General features: G+C 38.5%; 1 protein-coding gene across 1 annotated transcript in view; it reads left to right on the forward strand.

Moving 5' to 3' along the window:
- The window catches only part of ZRSR2 (zinc finger CCCH-type, RNA binding motif and serine/arginine rich 2), a 17,882-nt gene extending 5,533 nt beyond the window's left edge, over nt 1–12,349 (forward strand). Inside the window, exons 6-10 of the mRNA XM_067317580.1 lie at nt 1,156–1,292; nt 4,202–4,415; nt 6,779–6,834; nt 7,012–7,121; nt 7,816–12,349. Of these exons, the coding sequence (XP_067173681.1) occupies nt 1,156–1,292; nt 4,202–4,415; nt 6,779–6,834; nt 7,012–7,121; nt 7,816–8,297 (999 nt within the window). The 3' untranslated portion in view covers nt 8,298–12,349. The remainder of the gene's footprint in view (nt 1–1,155; nt 1,293–4,201; nt 4,416–6,778; nt 6,835–7,011; nt 7,122–7,815) is intronic.
- The last annotated feature ends 482 nt before the right edge of the window (nt 12,350–12,831 follow it).

The following is a 12,831-nucleotide window of genomic DNA, read 5'->3' on the forward strand; positions in this document are numbered from 1 at the left end:
TGTTCTGCTTAAACTGTTGCATGCATCTGAAAACTAAGTTTTACTCTAGTTACCAATTGTTTGTTGATTGCCATTACATTGGAATTGCATTGAGATCCAAATTACAGTTAAACAGCTGTTTTACTCTGTAATATGAGTAGAAATCTGCTCTGAACTATTCATTGCCCAGAGCTCAAAATGTATTAATAGCCATTCCTACAAGGGAAGATGAGGAAATGTAGTCTATCAGAGTCTTCATATAAAGCTTCAAGGGTTCAGGTACTCACTTTTCACACTGTTGAAGTGACAGTGCTGGTTTGTTGGGAGGAAATTATGGCCGAGAATAATGAGCCTGGTGGCAGGTTCAAATGCTGACTGCAGAGAAACACATTTTTCAGTTGATTTAGAATGAGAACCTTAGGCTGCTCAGCTTTACAAGTCTTTTGGGTAATAACATGAAAATTCCTTTTTTAAAGTCTGTGTTCAGGTTTTTTTGCGGTCAGTCAATGCTTGCAACTTGATAATCACAATTTGAATTTCAGAAATCTTAATCTAATGGCCTTAGATAAGCAATATGGAGGCTTTTAACCACAGTACTATGATTTTATTTTGTTGTTGTTGTTGTTTTAATTCTGGCCTTTAGCAGGTTACTTTTTTCTTAGCCTTTCCTATTTGCATAAAAGTGTTAGTGATAACCTTGCTGAGCTTTGAGTTGTTGCAAAGACAAATAAGAAACAGTTCCAGCCTTCCATCTGCCACGTGGATTCACTGCTACTCATATGTGATTACTGGAATGAAGTAACTAACAAACTTAGAAGAATGGAAAAAATCTGTCCCACTATTTGTAATGTTCATAGATGACAAATGAAATTGTTGACTGAGGAGCAAATAATATCATAACTGTGATTGTAAAATCTTATGAAAATTTGCCCTCAGCAAAAGAAAATATTCAGTTTGGTGAAATTATGAATATAGACTTGTTCTTAAAACTGAGCAATCATCAAGAAAAAAGGTTTCCATTGCCAGAGATCCAAGGCATGGGACAGCTTTGTGAAACAATGCTTAAATATGGTTCAAGCTTGTCTTTATAGTAAAGGAGTGCTCATAATTGCATGTGGATTTAATTGATATTTTTACTTTGACATTACATTTCTTTATTCTTTTCTAACTTGTGTGTGTTTTAATGTTTTTTTTACAGCTGGAGAATGGTATTACCTGCATAACCCAGAGCCGCCAGAGAATATAGGAACAGAGAAGGACAGAGCAAATTGCCCATTCTATATTAAAACAGGTTCCTGCCGATTTGGAGACAGGTAATCAGCTGAATATTTACCAGCATAAAAATGTTCTGGAGGAATGAATGGGAGGCAACTCCATTAGGTCATATGCAAACTGAAGAAATCTTGCTTTATAAATTACTGCCATGTATTTGGATGGGATATCTATTTTGGAACTAGATATTGAGAGCAAACCCATTGCCTGACTGGAATCAACACGTCTGTTGTTATGGCATATTGAGAATACATTCTGATTCCGGTGGTCAAACTGACTTTACTTCAGGTCAGGCAGATGCACAGATGCATTCAGTCAGAATATATGTGATTTCTGCTGGTGGTGCAGGCCTGAAGGAACTATCAGATGAACTGGTCAGATGATGATGGTTTTTGTCTTGACCGATTTGCATTTGACCAATTTGCATTTGCAGCATCATTTTACAAAAAGGGAAGAAGAAGAAGGACATTTCCCCCCCCCCCCCCCCCAAACTGACCAGAGCAAATGAAGCATACAGTTGCACAGTTGGGAAAGGTGTTGTGTAACTTCCAGAATTCTCCTGTTTATATGCTGTGTAAGTCTGTGATGCATTCATTCTTGCATCTCATATAGTGTTCTGGCTGCCCTATCTCAAAAAGGAAATAGAGTAGAAGGTAAGAACAGAGAAAGGAAACAAGATGATCAGAGATAAGGAACAGCTTCTGTAGGAGGAGTGACTGATTTCACTTTGGAAGAGATGATGGAGGATGGATGTGGTAAAAGAACATTGAACTCATGAATAGGATGGGAAGGATTATTTGCTTTTATTATGAAACAGTTTAACTAGCTGTCCCTGAGCTTTTTTTTACCAGCTTAAAAGAAGGTAGTTTTTTTATACGGAACATATTTGTAGAACTTGTTGCCACAAGATGTGGTGGAGGCCAAAAGTAAAAATAGGTTCATGGAGTTCATCAGCGACCATTAAAGATGATGACCCAAATGCAGCATCTGACTAGGAAGTCCCTGAATTTGTGTGTTAAGGAAGAACAATACCTCAGCAGGGAAAGACTACAATAATTATTAGATGAACCTTCAGCATAAACTAATAAGGCCATTTTTATTTACTTGTATTGCTGAAATATATGTGGTCCATCTATTTTAGTATTCCTTATCCTAAAAGTAATTTGTTTTAGAGTGATCTATATTATGGATAATTATGTGATAATTTAACTCTGTGGAAGCTTCAAGTCTATGTCTGGTTTCTATTCTGAAATAAGGGCTAAATTCTTAAAACTTAGCCAGCTAGTTCACTGCAGACTGTGTTTTTGCTGTCCAGCTTTTAATGTTTAGTTCTTTGTCATCTTTGTAGTATTTCTGTTTTGGCACTATTTAATGGAGATAACCTCCTTCAGTTAATTATAGATTGGATAAAAAACAGTTTTACTTCAAAATGTTGTTTGAACTGTGAATAAACTTAGTAAATAAATACTGAGAAACATCATGTTCTGCCCTGTTTCTCTTGCCTGTAGTTGCTGGCTGATTTCAACTCCCTCTCCTTCACCATCTTTCCTCCTTACATACCTGCCTCTTTCCTATTGTGGTCATTTCAGCCTCTGGCATTGACCATAAGTTGGTGGACTGAGATGCAGCTAGGGTAGGGACTGGAGGATGGTGTGGAAGCTGAAATGGACAAGAATGGTGATAATTCAGTGCCAGTATTATCAGTAAAATAGTAGTTGAATCTCATCAAAGCTAGCTCTGTCTTGAGGAAGATAAAACTGTCTGAGTTCATCTTTATTAATTTCCCCAGTAACTCAAGCCCTAATATACATAATACTTGTTTTTGCATCGTTTTCCTTGGAGCTGCTATTGTTTTGCCATGCACTATTAACTATGCACTACTGCTCTGTCATTCTGTGTACAGACAATATTGGTTGGCTATAATATTTTGAGTTCTATAATCCATATGGAATACTGAAGTAAGGCAATTTTTAAAATTTAAATCAAATTCTTTTTTTTTTCTTTTGTCCACTTAAGTTGCAAACTGGAAAGAATGAGTCAATTTCTGACTGACTGGATGTGGGAAGAAATTTCCTATCCCAAGTCTAGGCGGTAATAGCCCATTTCAGGACCTGACTTCCCCCCGTTGCCTATGCTTTGCCACTGCTAGATAAGAGAGTAGACTAGTCTGGCTGTTGTTCTGATCGTGTCATGAAAAGCAAAATGTGCTAAAGAGGGCATGACTCAGTTACTCAGGAAGTGTTTGAAACAGATTATAAAACACAGTGAAATAAACAGGCTAACATCTATGTTCTTACTAAATCTAAAGGCTTGTGAGGGAGAATTGGTTTTTAGCATGTGAGGGAGGTAGCCTGAAGATGATACGCAGTAAAGGAGATCTAATACTTTTATGGCCGCCAGGAAGATGCAGATTAAGACAAGACTTCTTCATAACAAGTATTTGTTAAAAGGTGGAAAAAAATCCATCTGGAACTCATCCAACTTCAGGTCTAGACCTGCCTCCCCCCACCCCCGCCAAATTTGCTAAGAACAATTTCAGTAAAAGTTGTTTAATTTGGTAATAAAAGAGCAGGGACTTTACAAAAATACTACTTTTAAGATATTTTAAAGAAAGACTTTCAGAAATGGGGAAAATATTCAAGCCTAGCAGCCCAAAAAAGAAATGACTTCGGTTCTTCATATATTATTCGAGTGTATAGTTTTTGCAGACCAATGGTGGCTTTTTTTTGTAAGCAAAAAGGTCTTTATCCATGGCAGAATAAAATTATGTGGAAACTCACTTCTGAAAAACCTGTTTTAATAATTGAAATACGGCAGTCATCCACTAATGAATCTTCTTTTGTAATGCAAAGCTGTTACTCAAAATGGCAAGCGTTTGCAATTTTAACAGGTGCAGCTTTTGCTGAAAGTGAAAATCTTTCGTTTTTCTTCTGTTACTGCAAATATCCAGGTGTTCTCGCAAGCATAACTATCCAACATCTAGTAAGACGCTACTCGTCCGAGGAATGTTCCTTACTTTTGGCATGGAGCAGTGTCGGAGAGACGACTACGACACAGACGCGAGTCTCGAATACAGCGATGAGGAGACCTACCAGCAATTCTTGGAGTTCTATGAGGATGTTCTCCCTGAGTTTCAAAATGTGGGGAAGGTTGTTCAATTCAAGGTATGCATATGAGTGCAGCAGCTTTTTAACATACATCATATAAGGTGTGTTTTGCTAGTCTTAGCTGGAGTTCCATGCAGCATGCCATAGCTAAATTCTGTGTATGTCAGAGAACTATACGGTGTCTTTACTGCAAACTGTGCATCTCTTATGGCACCTGTGCACCTGTCACTGCCATTAAGGAGCATTGTCTTATTCTGGATAAATCTTCTCCCCCCTCACCCCCAAACTTTTTATAAAAGCTTATGCTGAGGCAAATTTGCAAGATATGCATGCAGCTCAATAATCCACTTAGCTCACAGTCCCCTCTTTACTTAGCCTGTGATTGACCCCAGAGGGCATAGGGACTTTTAGAAAATATAAAGGTATGTCAGCTATTGCATGGGTGCCCCTTAAAGCTATGCCTAAGGAATGAAATAGTGGGGGTGTAAAATGTATTTGGAGTATACATCTAAAGAATGTAATTTTGGGACTGCTGGAATAAAAAACCCAGATGATGATGAACTGAAAAGGTAGTAGATATTTCAGTAGCAGAAATTAATTTGAACTGGCTGTATTAGAAAAAGGTATTTTATATAAATGGTGTTGAGATATTTCATCTCTCCTGAGTTTATGCACCTGGTTTGCTGAATCTTTCCTGAATTCTTCCCATCTATATTATGATTTCTTACGGGGAAAAAAGATGGACCTGTAAATGGAGACCTTGGAGATGAATGATGTGTTTTAACAGTCCCAGGTTGCCTCAAAAGGTGCGGTTTGGATGGTGAAATATCCTTGTAGCAGAACCTACTGCAGCATCCCATTCTGCTTGCCACTCCTGAATGTTTTCTTGAAGTCACCAGGAGGCACGCTGTGCCTTTTTTCCTTTTGTTTCTTGCTGTTGACAACTGCCTCAGAATTGAAATTTTATTAGCATTTCAAGCAAGAGGAAAGTGAAGTAGAAAAAGTGAATTTTCAGTAGTTGTATTGATGAGCTTTGTAAGTAAGAAACATCTACTTGCGTGGAGGAGTATCTCCTCCTTATCTTGACTCATGGAATATTGGCAGGTGTTGCTCCATCCTATAAGGTGGGATATAGATACCCAGTGGAGTGTGGGTTGAAATGCTGCCTTACTAACTTGAAGATCTGAGTTTGATGGTTATCTTTGGCATATAATATATAAATATCTGTTAAGTTGCCCGTACTTCGGTCTGTACAGCTAATAACCAAGTAAGTGCTTTCAGCATGGCATTTCTCAGCTTCTGAAGTAATTGTGCAACTGCAATTTGATTCTCATGGGCATTTTCATTTTATTATAGATGCTTAGAAATTGCATGTTGGCTGCAGGGATCTCGGCTGTGACTGAGTGGAGTCTCTGCTGCCATTTGGAATCACACTGTACATGCCCTTCTTTCAGTGGACTTCCATTTCCAAAGTAGCCTGGGGTTTTATTCCTGTTGTTCCTTCTGGAGCGCTATTCCAGAATCTCACTGGAAGATCCTGACAAAACACAGTTCTGGTTTTCCACCTAAATGTGTCCACGGCAAAGTCATTCTTGCTTGTTTTTGTGTTGCCATTGTTATTTATCTCAAATAGTTCATCTACTTGTTCTGTAATATTTCATTATATAATTGCATGCTCTTGTTCCGGAAGCCCTTGCCTAATCCAGTGCTCTGAGGGTGAATCAGAGTTCGGTGATGAAAGAAGCTGCTTGCCTCATTTGGTGTGGAAATAGGAAAAGGACTGGAGACAAAAGAGGCTGGTCTCACACTTCTGCCATGAAGAACTGAGTTCGGGCCTGCCTGTCTCAGAATCCCTGGCAATTAGTAACAAGCTTTTAGAAATAAAATGGTGTATTTTTGAGAGATTTAGATATACTTGGAAAACTAAATTGTTATGAAAAATGTTGTTTCAGAACAGGACATTCAAAGCTTGTGACTTCAACTTTTCCAGCTCATCTTGCAGGGGCGCTGTGTAGCTAAGCTGTTCTGAAGATTCTTTTGCCATAATGAATCCCACATAAAAGCTAATGAGGAAACTAATAATTGTTTTCAGAGCAGGATTTGGCTGTTGCTCAGTAGGGTTGGTGCAGACTTAAGTGCAAGACAGCTGAGTACAGGCTATCTTATAGACTAAATGAAGCAGAGTTCCCAGTGTTAATCAAAGCAAAATGCTGGAAACATGCAAGCATAAACCAGAAGGGCTTTTCTTCAGTGCTTTTATTTGACTAAAATTAAGTGTTCAGATCAGAAGAACTGAAAATCATGTATATGTTCATATTGCTATGCTGTCATAAATCAGAATGGTTGTCAGCTCCACATGCCTGAGCTGTGGTATAGCACAGGCTTTCAATTGCCCTAACTTACTGTGTCATTCCCTTTAGGTCAGTTGCAACTATGAGCCTCACCTGCGAGGAAATGTGTATGTCCAGTATCAGACGTAAGTACTTTGCAGTCTTACCGAGTTTTACAACCAAAGTCCAGAGCACAGTAATGAATGTTGTTTATATAATCTGTGTGATTCATTCTCACACTGTAATGGGAGCACCAAATTGGTAAGTGACATCTTAAATGATTGCGGTGTGATCATGTTACATGCTGTTTTTTCTTTGCAAAGGGAGAAGGATTGTCAGGCAGCTCTTGCTCTATTCAGTGGACGATGGTATGCAGGACGACAGCTTCATTGTGAATTTTGTCCGGTGACAAGATGGAAGACTGCTATTTGTGGTGAGTCACAAACACTTAGAAAAGAGAATGTGTGCTACTGAAAGACTTTACTGAAAAGGAGAGGCTGAAAGGCCTGTGGCTTTCAAATAATGTTGCAGTTCAGTTTCAGTTGTTTTTGGAAGACAAATAACACTTGTGTAGATTTAGAAAGGAAAGGGAGTATTCATACCATGTCACATAAGTGCCCAAGTCATCCTAGTGGATGTATCTTGGACAGGAGAAGAAAATTTGAATCCTAGCTTTGGATATAATAGCATACAGGAAGTACTAATTTATCTCTTCAAACACAGCAACAGTTTTTGAGCCATCAGCAATTCTTAGCAGTAACTATCAGGTTTGATTTCTTTACATTTACATTCTTAGGAAGACAAAGGCAGTAAAATTATTTATGAAAATTGTTTTAAGCTAAAGCCTTAGTAGCTAGTTTATAATATGTGTTAGAAAGTTAATACTTAGAAAAGTAACTACTGTAAAAAAAACCTTGCATGAATTAAATTGATAGATCCTCAGATGCATGTTTTTCTGTTGAAAGAAGCAAAATGCAGTGCATTAAGTTTCTTTGCAGTAGGCACATAATGAAGAAACAAATTTAATAGTTAGGCCTGGTTCATAATTGCATTTGTGTTCTGTTTGTGACAGATTTAAAAAAAAAAAAAAAAAAAAAAAAAAAGCAAACCCTAATAATCTGTTGCAGGCTTATTTGAAAGGCAGAAGTGTCCAAGAGGGAAACACTGCAACTTTCTTCATGTATTCAAAAATCCAAACAATGAGTTCTGGGAGGCCAATAGAGACATACGTATTTCTCCTGAGCGGACTAATCAGTTGTCTAAAAACTCTGAAAGGAGAAACAGAACAAGCCATCGTGATGACTATTACAGCCGGTCGAGGAGAAGGGGCAGCCCTAGCCCAGAACATTCTTACCGGAGAAATGGAGAATCTGAGAGAAAAAAGAATAGCCGCAAAAACAAGAAAAGACGCCGGTCTGGCAGGTCAAGAAGTCGAGAAAGAAGGAGATCCCACAGCAGAGGGAGAAAGAGGAGAGGCCGTAGTCGCAGCAGAAGTCATAGTCGAACACGCAGTAAGAGCAGAAGTCGGAGTTCTTCTCGATCCAGGAGTAGGGGTAAAAAGAGATCAAGCAGCAGAGGAAAAAATAGTGAAACTCCTAAAACAAAATGAGAATTACTTTTAGAAATTGCTCATTGATCAAACTTAGAGCTGACAAAGAAATCTTTCCAATAGGGCACCAGATATATTTGAGTTACAAATAAAGTGTTCTTGCACATTAAAATCAGTTTCTTCCTAATAAAGGAACCTAGTTTATTGTGTGCTAAGCTTCAGAAAATTAAAAGTTTAAGTCCTATTAAGGTGTGAATGTCAAGTACTCTAGCTACTCTGTCCCTCTGAACTACTGCAACATCTGGATGCATACTGAGTACAAAATAGAAAGAGAAGTAAAGCTTATTTGGTATATGCTTATTTCTGTGTTATGTGTGTGTTAAGTGTTCACTGTCCCCATAAGGAGTTAGTTCAGAACAGCCAGTGTGCTGTAAATTCTCACCATAGCATACTGCAAATTGAAGTCTGTAAAAGACAGCCATATATATTTACCATATGTTTATGGGAAATCTGGTTCTAGACAAAGTAAATATAATCATGTTATGAGCTGGAGAAAAGGGATGTAAAGCTCCAGCACAGAAGAAACTTCACTGTTTTATTGTACAGTACTTGCCCGGTAGGAGCTTTGTGGTCGCAATTGTTGGATTATTCTCTCTCACATGACTGACCTGCTGAGCTAACTGCCTGTAAGGATCGCAGTACACCAAAGTTAAGTAGGAAGTACACAGAAGAACAATCATTTTATTCAGTACCTTAATCCCCAAGTAAGAATGGAGACCACACACTTGTAATCCTGGAGTGAAAACAGAAAATACTCCGTGTTGCATAGCATTTGTTGTTGAAAACAACCTGCCTAACTTATGATGCAGTAGTAGGAAAAAGTGTAAATCCGGTAACTGAAGATGCAGATGTAGTAGTAAAGGCTAAAGATGATTGCAAAGATCTTGCAGAGTGGCTAAAGAAACTGAAGGATTTATACCTGAAATAATACTTCAGTTTTTGTGGGAGGAGGACTTGGTTGAAGTGTTTTTTAGGCTTATTTTATGTACAAGTTCAGGCACCCTACTGCCTAGCTTCCCTACAGTCAAGGTGGAGAGTAGGGTGCATAACAATGAAGTTATCAGGTCAAAACTTTTTTGAAATGACAGCTATATTAGCAAAGTAACTGCAATTAGCAAAGTCCTTATAAAATAAATATTTCTTCAGTTTTGAATGAAAGATTTGTGCTGTTAAATGAACTGTACTTCACACTGCTTAACTTCAGGTATTTAACTTAGGCACCTAGGTGTCTTTATGTATTCAGAGAGAGAAGTGAGTATCTCCAAAAAGAGTTCATGGCACTTAAGGTGCAGGTGCTCTGAACTGTCTGCAGAGGAACCTCCCTCTCTTCAGCCTCTCCAAAGAACTTTAGGGTACCGCTGAGACCACCTAAGTTAGAAGCCTAAAGGAGACAGGAAATACTCCCAAATAGGTATTTGTTATGACTTCAACAACATAGCATAAATTCCAGTAGAAAATCTGGATATCCAAACTTTACTATAGCATTCCTCACAGCAAGAACTTTTTTCTCCCAGGATAGATAGTGAACATTTGCTTCTGGATATATAAATATATAAATATATTTTTGCTTTTCTAAATGCATACTGCACCTAGCATGCTGATTATACATTTTCCTTCTTTCATGTGTAACTGTTGTCCAATATGGAGTAATACAACAGAAGTGCTATATATTGATGTTCAGTTCAAACCTGACTTTCACTATATATTGTCATAACTGTAGGCAGAATTGTAGCTTAGTTAATTTGATTAAATGTTTTAGTTATTAACAGATGTAGGAATTGTAATTTAATAGCATAACTTTTGAAATAATGTAACTTCATTTGAAAGGCATATTTCGAAGGATAGACAGCACTAAGTTTTAAATTATATTTAAAAAATTTGTGAAAACCAGTTTCTCATACTGTATCTTTTTTGACTAGACCTTAAGGACAGATTTTCCCCAGGGTTTCTGTTTTTGCCTAGATGCTCACATGTCTAGTTGGGGTACTTAATGCAGAATGTGGCAAACTCAGGTTCAATTCCCTGAAGTAGAATTGAACTGGTATTTCCTACCTGCTGAGACACATCGCCAACAGGCTAATAAGGTATTGATTTCACTGGTGCTGCCTTGCTTCCCATAACTAATATTCTGGCAAACTAGCCTGCTGGTTGCGGCTTTCAGGTAGAAGATGTAATATATACTGTTGCAAAGTGAAAGAGCCCTACTGCAGCATGTTGTATATCCTCTTGTGTCATGCAGCAGGCTATTGCCAAGCACTGAGGGAAATTAATCACCAAGATAAGACAGAAGTGAAACGGGTGAAGGGATGCTTATTTACAAAATTCTGTTACAAGTCAGGTGCAATGAGCATAGCGAGCCTCGGGGATTAGACACCAAGTGCCACTAAGACCCATGTGAGAATTCCATAGGTAATTAGGCTCATTCCCACAGTTTTGTAATGGGATCTGGGACGCTGAGCTGCTGTATTTTTTTGGGGGGGTTAAATCTTATAATAGAAAAGCTTGCTCAGAGATGCATGTAAAAAATTAAAATATACTTTATTTCTGTTACTATAATGGCTGAGGCTTCAGCTTTTTAACTTGAGATCTGGATCCAAAATTACTGGCTATACCCATGCAGTGTAGGATTGGTAGTTGTAATTATAATTCACTTTCACGTGCAGTCTGTTTAATACACAGAAATTGAGTGCTGTAGATCTAACACTTCGTTTGCATTTGTTAGCATGAAACCTGGAATTCAACCAGTTTTCTAACTTCAAAGTTCATATATTTCAGTATTGTTTCCCTATGTCATAATAAGCTTAAGTAGCGAGTCATATGCATGGTTTTGTGTTTCCTTATTAGCTGAGCTATTTATTCTGAAGAGACAAAGAGACTACAAGTTCTTAAATGTTAAGCTTAATTCTTTTTTCCAAAGGGGAAAAGCCCCAGAAGAACACAGAAAGGATTTAAATTTGCAAGGAATAGCTTGTTCGCACTGTGGGTTATTCTGCGTAAACAGACCTTACAAATTGAATTGGCCAAGTTTATTTTTCTCAATGACTGCTTAAAGCAGTGGCTTTCAAAAAAATTGGGTTTTTTGGGTTTTTTTTTTTTTTTGGATCACAAGTTCTGCAGAGTCAGAGGATCACTTAGGTGCTTCAGGTTGATTGCGAAGGCAGGTATTGATAGAGCTGCAAGAAGCTGGTTGGGGCAGCAATGGGGCACTTAGCAACAGGGCCTGCAGGCCAGACAATTATGACTAGACATTCCCGAAAGGCAGCATCAGAAGGGAAAGCAGAAGCTGTTCGTCCCTTTCTCCTGTGGAAGGTACAATGTGTGCTCAAGCCTGACAGTAGGATAGCAGTTTTCCAAAAGCAGAAGGGAAATAAAAGACAGCATGGTAGGCCCTGCTGTAACTACACCATACTGCATAAGCACAGAAGTGTTACTGCCTTGCAGTGTTTAGGCAGCAGGGACAGGCTTACACCCCAACAGCAGCATTGCCCTTGAGTTCAGGCTGGAGACTGCTTCCATGGGATTTCCCCTTCCCCAGTGCCAGCTGTGCCTGCCCAGAGCAGCTGGCTGCCCTCACACCTGTGGCAGAAGGGTTAGCCCATGTTCACCTGCTGAATGCAAGACTGACTTACTGAGAGGAAGCAAGCACACATGAAAAGGCCTTTCCTCTGCTTATACAGGGAGACAGTCTGAAAACACATCCTGAATAACTTTCCAGCTTTATCTCCTTCAATAGGAAGTCTTTCTCAGATTTAGTTTTACATTACCACATTCAGTGTATCAGAAATCACCCCGTAGTTTAACAGTAAAAAAAACCTGTACCAGTAGCATCATTCTTGGGGGCACTATTTTTCAAAAGAAATACAAGAGCCTGCTATACTGGTTCCTGTCCTGGATCAGCAGTTCTTACAAAATGTGAAAGTCTGTGCTAGTTAGTAACTTTAAAACTTAATTTACTTTCTTACATTATTTAAAGAGTGCAGCTGATTTTGCTTTCACTGTAAGTCTGTGATTTCTTTGCAATTAAAAGGAAAGAAGTCCCCTATTTTTCCACATACCCTTCTGTTCAGTACTGATGTATCAGTTAGCTGGATGCAATATCCATCTCTGATATACAAAAAAATTTGGAAATGACATTGAGAAATTACAGTTCAATAAACTATGAGACTGATTAGAAAGCAGCTGTTACAAGTATAACCCATTGAGCACAGTAATCTAACAAAGCAGCCCTAGGGTGACCATCATCACACCATTAAGAACTCAAAAGGAACAGCAGATATTTAGGAATCACAGAATCACTGAGGTTGGAAGGGACCTCTGGAGATCATCTAGTCCAACCCCCCTGCTCAAGCAGGGTCACCTAGAGAGGAAGGGCCTCTTCAACTTAGCAAGGACTGTAAGAGTCAACGATGAAGCTGAAGACACTCAAAACAATCACTTAACAATCTAGAAATTGTAATGGATTCTTTAATTTCTGAGGGACGGGGGTTCAGGTAAGATAGGAAAATTAAGCAACAAAATTTTAATTTCCCATTAG

Source organism: Apteryx mantelli, chromosome 1 (genome assembly GCF_036417845.1).
Source record: "Apteryx mantelli isolate bAptMan1 chromosome 1, bAptMan1.hap1, whole genome shotgun sequence".
Lineage (NCBI taxonomy): Eukaryota > Metazoa > Chordata > Aves > Apterygiformes > Apterygidae > Apteryx > Apteryx mantelli.